The 17,259-nt window shown below is 39.5% G+C and overlaps 1 protein-coding gene and 1 pseudogene across 1 annotated transcript in view; one reads left to right on the top strand and one right to left on the bottom strand.

Annotated features, from left to right (window-relative positions):
* The window catches only part of Mbtd1 (mbt domain containing 1), a 60,452-nt gene that overhangs the window by 17,869 nt on the left and 25,324 nt on the right, over positions 1 to 17,259 (top strand). Inside the window, exons 4-7 of the mRNA XM_085829667.1 lie at positions 3,639 to 3,838; positions 7,721 to 7,854; positions 9,200 to 9,323; positions 11,279 to 11,361. Of these exons, the coding sequence (XP_085685793.1) occupies positions 3,639 to 3,838; positions 7,721 to 7,854; positions 9,200 to 9,323; positions 11,279 to 11,361 (541 nt within the window). The remainder of the gene's footprint in view (positions 1 to 3,638; positions 3,839 to 7,720; positions 7,855 to 9,199; positions 9,324 to 11,278; positions 11,362 to 17,259) is intronic.
* On the bottom strand, positions 13,128 to 13,568 carry LOC110306210 (small nuclear ribonucleoprotein F pseudogene; annotated as a pseudogene).

Raw genomic sequence — 17,259 nt, 5'->3', positions numbered from 1 at the left:
AAGGACCCTCAATTGAAGAATTACCCTGGTTAGACTGGCCTGTGGGCATGTCTGTGGAACTTTTTTTTTTATTCATTATTGATATAGGAGGGCCCAGCCCACTGGGGGGCGGGGTGGAATCATCCATAGGCAGGTGTATATGAGCTCTGTAAGAAAATTAATAGAATAAGCCAGTGAGGGGTAAGTGTTCCTCCATGCCTCTGCTTCAGTTTTCACCTTAAGTTCCTACCCTCACTTCTCTCAGTGATGGGCTGTTACCTGAAGTGTAAAATGAAGTAAACCCATTCCAAGTTGCTTGCAAACTAAACCATGCCTGGCATTAACTCTTTTTAAAAAATACTGACAGCCTGTAGTATGCCATCTCTAATACTAATCTTCTGAAATGTCAAGCAAGATGATACTTTCTGAAAGTATAGTTAGGATATTTTGAAGTAATCTATTACTTGCTAAATGAACTAGCTGTATAGTAGGTAAGCATATTTGAAAACTTTGGAAGACTTTGTTTTGGGGAAGTAATTATTTTGTTTTGGAGACTTAGTATTTTTTTTTATGGGGGGTTGATTTTTGTTTGGGAGGATTATTTTGTTTTGTCTTTGTTTGTTTGAGACAGGATCTTTCTATGTAGCCCTAGTTGCCCTGAAACTCCAGCTGTCCTTGAACTCACAGATCTGCTCGTGCTGGGCTTAAAGGCTAGGTGGACTCTTCATTTTAATATTGTTGTGTTACTCTTGTGTATGAGTGTGTATGTGTTCATGTACACATGCCATGGCACACATGGAGATCGCAAGATAATTTTTATTATAGAATCAGAGTCTGGTCTGGCTCTTGTTAGTTAATATTGTAGACCAAATACTGTGGTAAATCATTTATACACTGTCTTCTCTTGGCCCTATGGGGGTTGGGGAGGGGATCCTACCTAACTTAGCCTGAAAGACCTCTTATGATCCAATTACAAATCCTCCTGTACATCATCTCTAGTCCACTCAAGCTAGACATAAGCCGTGAGGTCAGTGTAGCAACGTATTACAGCTCCCTAGTCCTATAGCTTTGCTTTTCCTTTTGATGTTAGACAGTTTTCTATCATGTAACCCTGCCTATCCTAGAATTTACTATGTAAATGAAGCTGACCTTAAACTTTCACAGAGATTCATCTGTATCTTCATACACACCCCACACCTCACCACTCTACTCTACCCTACTCCCAGTGCTGGGATTAAAGCATGAGCTACCATGCCCAACTTAAGATTTATTTATTTATTTATTATATTTAAGTACACTGTAGCTGTCCCTCAGACACTTCAGAAGAGGGCGCCAGATCTCGTTACGGATGGTTGTGAGCCACCATGTGGTTGCTGGGATTTGAACTCTGGACCTCTGGAAGAGCAGTTGGGTGCTCTTACCCACTGAGCCATCTCACCAGCCCTTTTTTTTTTTTTTTTTTTTAAGATCATGCCCAACTTAAAAGCCTTAATCTTGATCCTTCCTCTGCCTGTTCCAAAAGCAGATATTCAAGGGTCACCCTTTGGTGTGTGTTGGGTTTTTTTTTGTTTTTGTTTTTGGTTTTTTTTTTTTTTTTTTTTTTTTTGGTTTTTTGAGACTGGGTTTGTCTATGTAGCCCTGGCTGTCCTAGAACTCATTTTGTAGACCAGGCTGGCCTCAAACTCAGAAATCCACCTGCCTCTGCCTCCCAAGTGCTGGGATTAAAGGTGTGTGCCACCACGGCCCGGCTAAGGGTCACCCTTTGTATTCACAGGGTCTTTTTTTTTATTACGTATTTTCCTTATTTACATTTCCAATGCTATCCCAAAAGTCCCCCATACCCTACCCCCCACTCCCCTACCCACCCACTCCCACTTTTTGGCCCTGGCATTCCCCTGTACTGGGGCATATAAAGTTTGCAAGTCCAATGGGCCTCTCTTTCCAGTGATGACCAACTAGGCCATCTTTTGATACATACGCAGCTAGAGTCAAGAGCTCCAGGGTACTGGTTAGTTCATAATGTTGTTCCACCTATAACGCAGGGTCTTATTACCTCATGTGTGTGACACCATTCCTAGGGAGACAAAAGTCTACTCACCTCATTTAGATAACTGATGACAAACCAAAGTAAGGATACCACCCAATTCCAATGTGGTGAGTCAGTAGGTTTGATTAGGGTTACTTTCAGGGCTGTAGGTGAGGGGTTACTTAAAAGGAGCAGAAATGGCAGCTCTATTTCCAAAGCCCATCCCCACATTTTGTGACAGCTCAAACAAGCTGAAAGCCTGAAGCATACTGCTTCAGTATGGTCACTGCTCAGATGGTTTCTGCTCTTCCAGACAATGTCTCTCAGCTGTCCTTAGCTTGGGAAGAAGGCAGCTAATGTATCTGGTCCGTTTCAGGGACTTCTGCAGGCTTTGAGTTGCTTCTTAAGCTTAAGGAGTTTCCCTAAAAGATGACATTTCACCTCGCCTTTAAAATATCCTGTGTCTTAACAAGCTTAATTCTAAGAGGAATGCTTTGTCTCCAGAATAAAGTGCTATGTAGTACTTCCCTGAGGAGGGTGTCACCATTGAGTATGCTGCCAGCCCCATCTTATTCTGTTGCCACATAACTGCTCCATTAAGAACTGTGTCTGCTACGTACACTCTTCTGTCTGTGCCCTCAGTTATGGTGGAGGTATACAGTTTGATAAGTAGTTATTGGGTAACTAAAAGAAAAAACTCAAGTTCTCAGGTAAAGTCAGGTTGATCAAAATTCTGTGTTCATGTCGCCACGCTATCAAGTGAAGATTAACCCATTCACTACCACCTACCCCATAAGCATAAAATGGAAAAACGTTTTTTTTGGAATTGCCTTTAGAATTTCATTATTTCTTTTTAAATATTCCAATAGTATCAAATCTTGACTCTTTGAAGATAGATGTAATTATAAAACTACCCAAAGTTACTCAGAGCAATAGAAGTGTTCTTTGGGGTTAGGAGTTGTGGCAACATTATTAGTGCATGCAAAATCTTCCAAGTGTTGTAAGTCAATATTCTTTAGGGTATAATATTTCCATTGTGTGATCTGAGCAACCAAGTTGGGCACAGTAGGACACACCTGTGTATTCTCAGTCACTCAGCTCTCAGAAGGCTTAAGGCCAGCATTAGGCAAACCTAATAAGAAATAAGAAAGAGTGCTAGGAAGATTGCTCCATGGTTGATATTCTTCCAGGGGACACAGGTTCAGTATCCATCACCACGTGGCAGTTCACAACTGTCTATAACTCCAGTTCCAGAGGATCCAGTGGCCTCTTCTGACCTTTATGGATACCAGGCACACCAGTGGTGCACATTCATGCAGGCAAAACACCCATACACTTTTTTTTTTTTTTTTAAGAAATTTAGAATATTTGAAAAGGATACAGGTGTTGTCTGCTAAGCCTGCAGCCTATTATCCCAGCAGCTTGGGAGGCTGAGTGGGAGGATCACCTGAGTTTGAGGCCAGCCCAAGCTGAAACAGAGACCCTTTCCCGATAAACAACAACAACAACAAAATTATCAGTGCTCAGTACTAGATTTTCACTTGTCAAATCTGACTTAGCTGAATTTGTGTTAAGGGATTGTAAAGGGGATGTGTATGTGCATTGTGTCATGTCACTGGTTTCTTCTACGAAGACAGAACATTCTTCACAATCCAAAAGAAAAAGCAGACTCGTTCGGGATGTTTGACGGCTATGATAGCTGCAGTGAGGACACAAGTAGCAGCTCCAGCTCTGAGGAGAGTGAAGAAGAAGTTGCTCCTTTACCTTCTAATCTCCCAATCATCAAAAATAATGGACAGGTCTACACATACCCAGATGGTAAATCTGGCATGGGTGAGTGCCTGCACTTTGACCTATTGTGTGACTTTACATTTGAGCTTGTGTTTTCATTGGACCTTTTTGCTAAGTTCTGTTTCATTTTATTTTATTTTGAGATAGTGTGTTGCTATAGCTCAGACTTGTCTAGAACTCAGAATCATCCTGTCTTTGTCTCCGAAGTGCTGAGATTATAAACAGTGGCACCATTCTTGCTCCAGCCCATAGGTTTGTTTGTTTCTCAATATGGATGGTTTGTGAGCCACCATGTGATTGCTGGGATTTGAGCTCACAACCTCCAGAAGAGCAGTCAGTGCTCTTAACCACTGAGCCATCTCAGCGGCCCTCCTTTAGAATTCCTAAAGGACTGTTTGAAGAGACTGAACCTCAAAGTCAGGAGTTTCAGGTGACATCAGAGAGTTTGTGTTTCATTTCTTTGTCGTTGCCATCCTATCTTCCAGTGGGGAACAAGTAGAACAAAATCATAAACAACATATTAGTTCACAAAAAATTCAGTTAATGACTATCTCTATAGAGCTGAAAGTGGAGGTGCTCATCCAGTTTTTAAAAACAGTCAGTGCTTACTCTGTGATGATTTATTCTAATATTTGGGACAGAGGTTGGGGACATTGTGTTTCAATGTTTTGAGGATGGGTTGGTTGGTTTTCAGAACAGGTTGTACTATAAATCACAGGCTGACCTAAAGCTGAGATAGTACTCCTGCCTCAGCTTGGCCCACTGGGCCTGGCACCTAAGTTATCACCTCTAGTAATAAGGTGCTATCTATCTTACACAGAAAGTGATCTCGTTTTTTTAGTAAATCTCAGTACTAAAATATGCTTTAGAATGAAACAAACTTAACCTGTTTTGATTGTTTTTTATTCTGTTATAATGTTGTTTTTAAGCCTAAACAAGGGGCCAAGAGGTAGTGCTTCCCTAGCATGCAAGGCCCTGGGTTCCATCATTGGGACCACAAATATAAAAGCATGCATATGTATGGACTATGCAGGGAAGCCCTCCCAGAAACAATTTTTTTCTATAAAAATCAACTTCAGTGTTTGAGATAATCACTCAATTAGTACAGTGCTTGCTATGCAAGCGTGGGGACCTGTGTTTGATCACCAGGTTACATATAAAAGCCAAGTGTCTATTCATAATTCCAACTTGCCCTAGGCTGGTGGGAGGGAAATCCATGGAGCTCGTTGGAAACCTAACCTGCTTGGCAAGCTTTGAACCAGACTGTTTCAAGAAAACAAAGATGGCACCTAAGGAACCACAGCTGACGTTGACCCCTGGCTCCCATACACACAAGCAGTGCACATGAGTGTGTAGCCTGCTGTGTATACACTGTCACAGAGCTTCATTTATCAAAGCCCACTAGAATCATATGTGGTAGTGCATCCACTAATCCCAACAGCAGAATTGAGAGTTTGAGACAAGCTTGGGCTATATAATGAGACCTTGTCTGGGGAACAAAACAAAAGATAACCCAATTAATTAAAATGATCATAGGACCAGGCATTATGGGGTACTCCTTTGATCTCAGCACTCTGGAGACAGGTAAAAGGATCTATCTGAGTTCAAGGCTACCCTGGTCCTAGCAAGTTCCACGACAGGCAAGATTTCATAGAGATAAACCATGTCTCAAAAAAAAAAAAAAAAAAAAAAACATGTGTGTAAGGAAAGATAGATGTGTAGCACAGAGTAGGGCTCTTTCTTTCGTGGAAAGATAATGTGTTACCTCGCACCACGAAACAGAAAAGGAGAATTTCCTAGGTGTATACTACTTCAACTGCTATTTCTTGGTCATGGCTAACAAAACTATTTGAAAACTTATGTCAGAAATATTGACCTTAGCATGCTGGCGGACACCTTTAATCCCGGTGCTTGGAAAACAGAGGCAGGCAGAGCTCTGTAAGTTCAAGGCCATTCTACATAGTGAGAGCCTGTCTTAAAACAACAACAACAAAAAATTAGTTTCTATTGCTACATGTTGTTGCTGTGGTTTGGTGATGTCACACCAGTGTGGAAAATCATATCACAAAGGAGCAGTGCAGTTCAACGTTGTATAATTCTTGTCAAGGATTCATTGTCCACTTGACTCATTTTGTTTTGTTGAAGAAAGAATCTCACTGTGGAGACCAGGCCTGCTTTTGTCTCCCAAGTGCTAGGATTAAAACTGTGCACCACTATGATAGCCTTTTTTTTAATGAAGGTAATTAGAAATCTCTTAATGATCTAGAGTTTGTACAAGGAACTATTCCGTTTTTTTCTCCGCTAGACATAAAGCCTTAGATTTTGGGTATTCTGTCTTATTTCCATTTTTCATGTATTCGTAAGTACTGTTATGCTACAGGTGGCTTTAGCCTAACCATTTGGGTAAGACATTAACCTGTTAACCTTTTGGGTTTCTTCCCCAGCTTCCCCTTAGGTCATAATAAGGATTAAACCTAGAGCCTCATGAATGCTAGTTTCCTGTCACTAAACTGTGTCCCAGCCCACTTTTTAGAGAGACAGGATTTTACAGTTAACCACACTGGCCTTGAATTCACTCTGCAGCTGAGGTAGACTTTCAACCTCTCAGCCCTTATGCCTCAGCCTGGCTGCACAGACAGACCCAGCTCTGTCATTCTTGAATTTCGGTTCTTGTGACATTTGTTTATGTAATTCTGCCTTTCAAACTATTAATCATTATGTAATACCCACCAGAAACTTAGCTGTCTCTTGCCCGACTAGTTACTAGTCGACTTCTACCTCAAAATTGAAGCTTGCCCCATCCTTCTACGTCCTCTGGACATAATTTGACAGGATCCTCTTAGTTTTTCTAAATACTTGTCCTTTTTTTGCAGTGTTTCAAAGGCTTTTGCTATCATTTTGTTAATCCTCAACTATATTGCAGTCCTCTTAGTCTTTTGCTCATAACCTATTTAAAAGCTAAAATTCAAAACACATAACAAATATATGTATCAATATATATGAAACTGCCTGCTATCACATGATAAGCATTAGGAAAAATCTTAGTTGAAAACAGGGTCTGTCTCTGTATACACACACACACACACACACACACACAGATACACACTCACTCTCGGTGACATGCATCACCATACTTTCAACCTTTTTTTTTTTTTAATATTTTTATTAGGTATTTTCCTCATTTCCAGTGCTATCCCAAAAGTCCCCCATACCCTCCCCAGGACTCCCCTACCCATCCATTCCCACTTTTTGGCCCTGGCATTCCCCTGTACTGGGGAATATAAAGTTTGCAAGTCCAATGGGCCTCTCTTTCCAGTGATGGCCGACTAGGCCATCTTTTGATACATATGCAGCTAGAGTCAAGAGCTCCGGGGTACTGGTTAGTTCATAATGTTGTTGCACCTACAGGGCTGCAGATCCCTTTAGCTCCTTGGGTGCTTTCTCTAGCTCCTCCATTGGGGGCCCTGTGATCCATCCAATAGCTGACTGTGAGCATCCACTTCTGTGTTTGCTAGGCCCCGGCCTAGTCTCACAAGAGACAGCTATATCAGGGTCCTTTCAGCAAAATCTTGCTAGTGTGTGCAATGGTGTCAGCGTTTGGAAGCTGATTATGGGATGGATCCCCAGATATGGCAGTCTCTAGATGGTCCATCCTTTCGTCACAGCTCCAAACTTTGTCTCTGTAACTCCTTCCATGGGACTTTCAACCTTTTTAAAGCCTTTAGACCTTCAGGAAATTACTAGACTTTGGGGACACCACCACCACCACAGCATCAAGTCCTGTCTGTAACTTTTCTCTATCATTTGTGTAAAAGATGGGAAAAAGTAATTCGTTGCATAGTTTTAGATAAATCCCATTAAACAGGCAGAGACTTTGATTTTATTATATAACATTGATACCGATGTTTTTATCTTATTGATTAGCTACCTGTGAGATGTGTGGGATGGTCGGTGTGCGAGATGCTTTTTACTCTAAAACAAAACGTTTCTGCAGTGTTTCCTGTTCAAGAAGTTACTCGTCAAACTCTAAGAAGGCAAGCATTCTGGCCAGACTTCAGGTAACGGTACAGAAACCTTCTTATTCTTCCTGTTTCCCATGACTTTCACTCCCAGTCATCTGACTGATTCACTGCACTCCACCTCTGCCCATGGGCCCGTGGTTTACAGCCTATACTGTTAGGAATGTATGAGCCACAAGTGGTATACACTGAAGCATCTTACACAGTGAAAGCATGATATCCAAGATAAGCTGTAAATGATCTGTATAAATGAATAAGACCTTTTTCCACATAAGTACAATTAAACACCTTGTTCTATGTAGAACATACAGCTATTTACTCTGGTGGTCCTCCCCCCAATTTGTCCTTGAGTTCCTATCAAGGCAGAGAATGATTCATTTGGGGGGTCCTTCTGTTTTGTTTTCTTCCCTCAACTTTGCTTTGTACTTTGGATTTTATTCTTTGCTCTTAGGGTTTTTATTGCTGGGGTGAACCCCAACTTTAAACGGCAGGTTCAGCTTTGTACTTTTGAGTACATCCAGTTTGATACCTTAACCAAATATGTTTGATTGACATAACTCACCTTTTTTAAAACATCCATGAAATAAAAAGAAAATCATCCTCTTTTAAATATATATTAGTGCTGACCAAGTACTGGTGTCTTGACTTACTTAACTCAGTTGTTAACATACCATCTAAAATTTCTTAAGACATTATAGTACTGATTTTTGTAATTATCTTTTGTATGATCACAGTTTTTCTCTCTCATTTAATGTATTGTGATCATTACATAGCACTGAAAGAGTTATTTAAATCCCCTAGATGAAGGAAATACATCACTTAGATGTATTTCTATATTTCAGATAGACAGTTCCCAAAGATCCTGAGCAGTGGTCTGTACCCAAATGGATGCAGTTTGTCACACTGAATTTGGCCATGATCATTATGTCACTGACCTTTTGCGTTAGCACTAAAGGTATAAACCTCAGTCACTTGCTCTTTGACCATTCAGTTGACTACTCTTACCATATCAGTAGCATTGCTTTGCAACTGCATGACTGAATAACCCTGATTCTGTCTACTCTAAGAAGAAGTTGAATATCCACCACAGCCTGTATTTTAACATTTTATTAAATGGGATATAATTTTTATTAACATATTAATTCGCATATTGCTGTTTTAGTCTGTGCCAGCTCTACTTCCCATATTAGATAACTACAATGTAGCGGAACTCAGAAAGGGAAAAAGAAAACCTCTAATGTTAAAATTCCTTGTATGTTTTCTCTGCTTTAATAATTTTCTAAACCCTCAGTATGTAAGCAGAATGAGTAGTATGCAGTCGTGTTAGATTTTGGTTGTGAAGGGATGAAGAAGAATCCTATTTACTTAACTTTTCTTGTTTCAGGGTAAGCCTCCAACAAAGAAAGCAAAAGTCCTTCAAAAACAACCTTTAGTTGCTAAATTAGCTGCCTATGCTCAGTATCAAGCTACCTTGCAAAATCAAGCAAAGACAAAAGCAGGCAATTCTGGTAAGTGTAATAAAGGTGAGATATTACTTGTTCAGCTAGCTTCAAATAACAGCATTTTAACCTCGGGTTGCGTTGAGTTTTGTGTGTTTTCTGTTGGCACATTTAGACTGTGTGCTTCCTGTTATCAGATGGTTGGTTGGTTAACTGTTGCAAAGGGGAATAATTGACACACAAAGATGTTATGCTGATGGTATTATATTTATAAATACAAGTGGGACATTCCTAATCAGAAAATACGAACTCTGATCTGGAAAGGCACTTGTTCAGTGATAGTGTTCACATAGTATGTGAGGTCCTCATTCAGTTCATAGCACAACCAAAAGGAAAATATGAAATCTAAATGTTTTAAAATATGTGTCATTTAAGCACCAGTAAAGTGCATGTAGATGCCTGAAAATCCATGAAACTCTTGAAATATGATATACTTTTCATAGCAAGTACTTAAAACAGGGGTTTAACCAATAAAAACTTCTATTATTTAGCTACTTTATTATTATTCTGGTGATATTTGAGTGCATTTTTAGAAGAGGGTTTTACTATATAGCCCTAGTTGACTATGATCCCTTGCCATCAACCTATTAAGTGCTTTGAGTACAGGCATGTGTTAACACATTCCGCTGAAGTTTTTCTTTTTAAAAAATTAATTTTATTCCTTTCAAGTTTTAAAAAAAGATAACTTTCAAAGCCAGACAGTGGTGGTGCACACCTTTAATCCCAGCACTTGGGAGGCAGAGGCAGGTGGATCTCTGAATTTGAGCCCAACATGGTCTTACAGAGTGAGTTCCAGGACAGCTAGGTCTAGAAAAGAGAAACCCTTTCTCACAAAACCACCACAACAACAATAATAATAATAAACAGTAGCAACTTTCAGGCTAGTGAGATGGCTCAGCGGGTAAGAGTACTTGAGACCAAGCCTAGAAACCTGAATTTAGTCCCCGGAACCCACATACTATAAGGAGAGAACCAACTCCCAGAAGCTATCCTGTGACCTTCACACACATGCTTTTGCATCCACATACACTGCAACACACAATAAATAAGTAAATGTTGGGATCCAGGAATTACATCACAAACACCGATCTCAGACACATACAGCTAGTTTATTTAGCATACACTCCAGGACTGGTCGGCCAGGCCCATGGTCTAGATTCGGGAACTGAATCATGACTCTGAGTTAAGATCCTACAGGGTTTTTAAGCCCATAATACACAAACATAAATGCCCAGTTATTTCACCCATCAGGATTTAGGGATAGGGGATTTCCTTAGGACCATGTCTTTGTACATTTATCTTGCTCCCATTGGTTGCAGTATTTAACTGTGTCAGGGGACTTCCCTTGTCTAATATCATGTCCTAACTTGTCTACGAGGATGTCAACTACTCAAATTCACATCTCTCTCTCTGCCAAATAGAATGTCAGTTTCCAGGAAGTTCTGGGGAACTTAAAACTTTACTAGACCACTATTCAAAATGGAAGTCTTATTCCAAATAGTTTATTAAATTGTTGCAGGTGTCTCTCTTATGTTGAATCTATCCCAGGGGTAACTTATACCATAAAAGCTTATACGTAGGTGCAGGAAGTTCTGCTAACTTGTATCGCGGTTGGTTTCCATAGGCACAGAACATAACAATATGCAATCGATCTTGGCATTAGAAAGTTTCCTAGTTGGGGGTGGGGGGGAGAATCCTCGTGGAGTTGGGAGGGGGGTATGGGAGGATAGGGAATGTGGAACAGTCAGAGGGTGGTCCAAGAGGGGGATAAAATCTAGACTGTAAAAAAAGATTAAATACAATTTTTTAAAAAGGGAAAAAAAGTTTCCTAGTAACAGCAGAAACATGAGAAAGTTTCCTTATAATGGCAGACTAGCCAGATAACTGTTACCTAGGCCTTAACAATAAATAAATTTTTATAAAGACAATATTAGAGAGTTATATCTAAATTTATTTTATTTCAGCAATCTCTGTGGAAGGCTTCAGCTGGGGTAACTACATCAACAGCAATAGCTTCATAGCAGCTCCAGTGGCCTGTTTTAAGCATGTGAGTATAGAATTTCTCCCATACCATGAAATATGTGATCTTTAAATCAGAATGCACAATAGCACCTCATCATCATCATATGCTTAGAAAGTGTTTGCTTATACTAAAAGAGAAAAAATGTTTCTCCTTTATCATTATACTTAATAGCTAAAAATAACTTCTTGTGTTTTGTAAATAAAATCTTTACATTTAAAATAAAGCCTCTATTGAGGGCTTTTGGTATTATAGCTTAGGGACAGGTGATTGCCTAGAACACTGAAGGCCCTGTGTCTTTTCTGCCTCAAACATTAAAAAACAAAAACAAAAAACCTTTTACAATATGAAATGATTTAGTTACAATATGAAATGATTTTGAAAAGAAATGCCGTCTCATCCAGTTTCGATGTTGAGCCATTGGAGACATGAAAATGGGGTGTTCTATAACACACATGGCTGGCTGCTAGCATGTCACATGGTCAGCCTAAGACTTTTATCTCAAGAACTTTGGGATTTGATCAAGTAATTTCTAAAAGAGGTATCTTTCCTCCAGTCCTGTTTTGCCTTCAAATGTTTAAAAAAAAAAAAATCGCACACCAAGGAAGCAGCAGGAATGTTTTCTTGTAAGCTGGAATACGTGGTCTGTTTCTTAAAATCAGTTTGAAAGATGTTCTTTTCAGAGCATTTAATTTTTTAAAAAAAAAAGTGTCATGTCATTTTACTTTAATCTTTGATAATTCGCTCTAATATTTCTTGACATGATTAAGTTACAAAAACTGTTTTTGTGCCTACATGAATAGAAAAAAAGTAAATTAATGAAGTTTTTTGTTCACACTTAACATTCTGCCAAGGGCTTTATTAAATAACAACATGTGAACAAAACTGCACATGCTTTCTTACCATGAAATTCAAATGAGTTCTCACTTAATTCTGCCAGTGAAGAAGGATTTTTATCAGACTCAATCACATTAATTCACTGGTGTAAATGTGTATTAAATCCCAGTGCATTAATTGTTGGTTTTTTCCTTTAATTTACAATTGTTAAGCCCTTTGTCTGTATTATGCCATCTAAGAGAACCTAAAATGCAACCTTTTGCATTTTAGTGTTGATCTGCGTCAAGTGAGTGATTCATGCTGTGCTATTAGTAAATAATGTGAAGCTATAGAGAACTGGGTGATGTATGTGGCCGTGCTATGTACAACCAGAAAGAGAACTGCAGAGCTGGGTATCAGTCAGTGGCAGGACAGGCTGTGTAGACAGCCACTCACAGACGGTCCCATCCCTGCCACTGCAGAACATGAATCACAAGCACAGTCCTCAGTGTGCTGCTCTGTGGTGCTGAGGTGCTCAGAATTTCCATAGTAAGTCTTCATCCCAGATTCCTGCCACATCTGTCTATTTCCTCTTTTTAAATGGTTTTCATCTTTCTTCAGATCCTCTTTTTAATGTTTTATGTCATGAATTAGATCAAGCCTTTTTATATAAGTAGCCAGGATAATTTTAAAATAACATCTCAAGGTCCTGAAACTGTGTTTCATTTCAAGTCCGTATATTAGAACAATTATATGACATAAAGTTCTCAGTGAGTACATCTCTTGCAGTAATTAAGTTGGTTGGTTTTGCTTAAAGCTTTGCTATTTTAAGACTGACATGGTCATAGAGCAGGTAATTATACCCTGAAAATAAGTATGATTCCAGAAAGGACCTTGAGATTTTGTAACAATTTGCTTTCCGTTGAAGTCATTTGATTTCAGAGGTAGACCTTATGCTAAACTCAGTTTTTTTTTTTTTTGAAAAAAAAAGAACCCCAAATCTTTATTGTATAGAAATACATATATATATAAAAAAAATCCACGATGCTATTCTCTCATTTCTCCATCTTCCTCCTCTTCTTCAACGCCTCTGATGTAGAGGACATTATTACACCTTATTAGAACTTCGCCCAGATGTCCAGACAGCGCCCCATCTATGTATTCTTCTGTGTTTGCAAGCTGCATGTTCATGTAGCCATCCACGGAGACCAGGTAGCCCTTGTACTCCATGCCCCACTTAGTTTCACCATCACTGGCTTCCCTGTCAGTCCATTGAGGAAAGGCTTGGGGTTGAGGGGTAGACTCATCGCGACCACCGGCGAGCGCTGCACCCCGCTAGCCGCCGACTCCGCCGCTGCCCGCCCCTCGTGACCGGAGCAGCTGCCGCTACACCCAAGCGACCCGCGCTAAAAGAAATGGCCGCCCCTAAACTCAGTTTTAATCTTCACTTGACTCTCCAATATTCCCCACCCCCACCCCGAGATCATTTGATACCTTTCTAAGAAAAGTTACTGGTTTGGGCTATAGGAAAGCTGTTTCCAGGAATTGCTGGAAGCAGAGCCCCTGTCTCATACCATCATCCTTCTAAGACTTAACACAACACATTCTCTAGTAGGGTTTTCTTCTTAGAGACTGGACACCTGCCCTCTTGCCCACTTAGGTACTAGATAGGCACCTTTGCATTGGTGGAAATTATTTTTCAAACCTAATTACAAATACACATCTCTACTGTGTGATGCAAAATCAAAGCTGTCTGATTGAAACAAAAATTGTATAAGTGTGCTGTCCGAATCCTGAGCCTGGAATCTCAGCTTAACCACCAACCTCCTCTCTTTTTTTTTTTTAAGATTTATTTATTGTATGTACATAAAGTACACTGAAGAGGGCATCAGATCCATTACAGATGGTTGTGAGCCACCATGTAGTTGCTGGGAATTGAACTCACGACCTCTGGAAGAGCAGACAGTGCTCTTAACTGCTGAGCCATCTCTCCAACCTAAATCGACCTCCTCTCAAGTAAGGGTCCAGATACCCTGTATCAGCATTTAACAGTCAGGCATTTTCAAGTGTGAAATTCTTTAAATTTCTAAAAACAAAGTTTCTACAAAGTACATTATAAGGCTAGAAGGATGGCTCAGCAAATAAAGTGTATATATTGCACTCACTTGGGATCCAAATTCTATGCCCAGCACCCATGTTAAGTGGTTCAGAACTGCCTAGAACTTCAGCTGCATGGAGATCTGATGCCTATGACCTGTATGACATGCATAAAGACACATATAAAAACATAAATGAAAATAAAATTTAGAAGTAAAGACATCTTAGAGGCAAGCATGGTGATATATAACTATAATCCCAGAACTTAAGAGACTAAGCCAAGTGTACTGCCATTGTTTTTACAGCCAGCCTAAGATACCCTGAGTGCCAGGCCAGCAAGGTGATAAACCGATATACCATGGCTTTGACTAGTAAATAAATAGTCTTTGGAACCAATCCTACTAGTATAGCCAGTCTCAGCTATAAAATGTTCACAGGTTTAAAGCCAGCCTGAGCAAATTGATAAGATCTCAATACCACCAAAAAGATAAGTCTACAGTGAAAACTGAATCCCTTTTGTCCTTTCATATATTATTTCTTACCTGATTAAATCTGACTTAGACCTCAATCACAGCAAGAAACTACACGTACTGATTAGACAGAGTAAACTTTGTCAGAACTTTGGTCTCCAAGCCTTGGTCACCCTTTCCTTGATGACTTTAAGGTGGAAATCAGCCAGATATGGTGACAAATTTCTCCCAGCAGTCATGAAGCTAAGGTAAGAGCATTGTGAGCTCCAGGCCCACCTAGCTACAAAATCAGACCTTTATCAAAAACCTTAAAACAAAAAAGAATGGCCTATGATATAGTAGTGTAGTCACAAAGCTGGCTACTTCTTCAAAACTTCGTAGCACCTAGACCATCCATCTCTTCAGTAAAGCTAGATTATAATTTTAAACTTAATTTTCCCAATTTAAAGTTTTGAGTTCTTTTTCAGATTACTTTTAATTATGTATATGCCTACATGTGGGTATGCACACCTAGTACAGATGCCCATGTTGACCAAAGATGGCAGATCCCGTGGAGCAGGAATTCATGTGGTTGTGAACCCCTGACATATGGGTGTCAGGAAACAAACTAAAATCCTTTACAAGAGCAGCTTGCACTGAGTCATTTCTTCAGCTCTTTTCTAGTTCTTGGTTATTAGTATCTACACAAGGAAAAAAATGTACATGATATCAATATAGCAATATACATTTAGATATGTTGTATAGATTCATCAGATTCACAGCTATCTATATCGTGGCGGGGGGTTTGATTGATTTGCAAAGAACTGAAACAGTCTCTCTCACTCCATAGCCTAGGCTGACCTGGAATTCAGAATGTTATCGCCTAAGCCTTGTAAGAGGGCTGTGAGAATGTGTGGTTGCCCTGTGGCTTGGGATTGCGGGAACGGTGCTGGGGTTTATGATATGGGTTGGGGGGGTGATTTAATATTTTAAAATATTCTGGAACTCCTAGCAGTTCTCCTGCCTCAGCTTCTTATATGTTAGAATTGGAGACATGATCTACCACAACTTGAAAGCAGAGTTTATTTGACCTTTTCATGCTGCCTCCATGAGTATACCTGGTATCATTATATTAATAGTCTTTATGTTGTTTTTGTTTCTGACCTGGGTGCAGTTTTCTGAAGAAATAAGTTTTTGTTTATTCGCAATGTGTATCATTACACTTATTTTAGTGATAGAAAGTAGAATTCATGATATAATTTCTTAGTTAAATGTCTATGAGAAATACTTTTCCTACTAAAATTACCTTTTAGGGTAAATTGCCCTCTGTCCTTGACCCACGCAGCGAGAACTCCGGAAAATACATAACTTCATCTTAGTTATAACTAAAGATAGAACCTCTGTGTATTATCTTAGATTATAAAATAACTTTCTAATGAAAATAAAATTTGAGTTGGTTTCTGGCACTTAGTGTTCCACCCACACTATCAGGAGCATGAAGTGTATTCTCTGCAAAGGTAGCAGGCCCCACACTGAGAAGTTGCCTGCCTTGGGTTTACAGGAAAATCTAAATTAAAAGGAAGCCCCTAAATGCAAACCTATGTTACTGTCTTAACTTTGTACTCTTTCCCAGAGTGGATTTTGGTTTTTGTTTTGGTTGGTTGGTTGGTTGGCTGGTGGCTGGCTTTTGGTGGAGGTCTCCTAGTGATTAAGCTATGTTTTGTTTTATTAAGGAGTTTTAAACCCAAACATAGTAGTAAAATAACTGTAATCTCGGCATTTAAAAGGCTTCCTTGTTTGGGAAGCTGAGGCAGGAGAATCACAGCAAGTATAAGACTAATTTAATCTACAAAGTGAATTTCAGGGTAACCTAGGCTACGGAGTAAGATTTTGTCTCAAAAGGGGGGTGGAAAGTTTTAAATTAGTGACCTCTGCTTTCTTTTTTTACATATTTATAGCATTTTTTCTCAGACATTTTCAAGCATTCCATCTTTCTTGCACCCTACATCTCTATGCTAGCATCCCCTCCACCCCACACCCAATAGATTCTAGTGTCAGATCAAAAGGTGAGTATATTTTCTAGAAAGAATGAGATAATGGTAAAATTCTGTTTTGTTTTGATTTGATTTGATTTGTTTGGGACAGGGTGGAAGTTGAAAAAGGACCTTGCTATGTATCCCAAGCTAGCTTCAAACCCACAGAGTTCCTGCATCAGCCTCCCAAGTACTGCCATTTGAGATGTGCAGCCATTTCAGATGTGCAGCACTGTGCCCAGCTTCTTGTCTTGTCTTTTTTGACCACATGTTATTTAATCTTTCTCTAATAGGTAAACTTTAGTAAGCATATACTTTTTTGTTGTTGTTCTGAGGAATTATAATGATGAATTTTGCTTTATCGTGGGGATAAAGTCTTTTCTTGGTTTCCTACCTGCAACTTCAAGTCTTAACCTCTGCCCATTTATACTGCCATTTAGCAGTGTTATAGAAGGAAATCTTTGTCTCTGTTAGCATCATGTGTGCCCTCTGAGAATCAGAATACCAGTCATCTGGACTATTTGGACTAT

The sequence above is a fragment of the Mus caroli genome, unplaced genomic scaffold, assembly GCF_978045245.1.
Source record: "Mus caroli unplaced genomic scaffold, Mus_caroli_1 scaffold_13, whole genome shotgun sequence".
In the NCBI taxonomy this organism is placed as follows: domain Eukaryota; kingdom Metazoa; phylum Chordata; class Mammalia; order Rodentia; family Muridae; genus Mus; species Mus caroli.
This window is presented reverse-complemented; position numbering and strand designations above follow the sequence as displayed.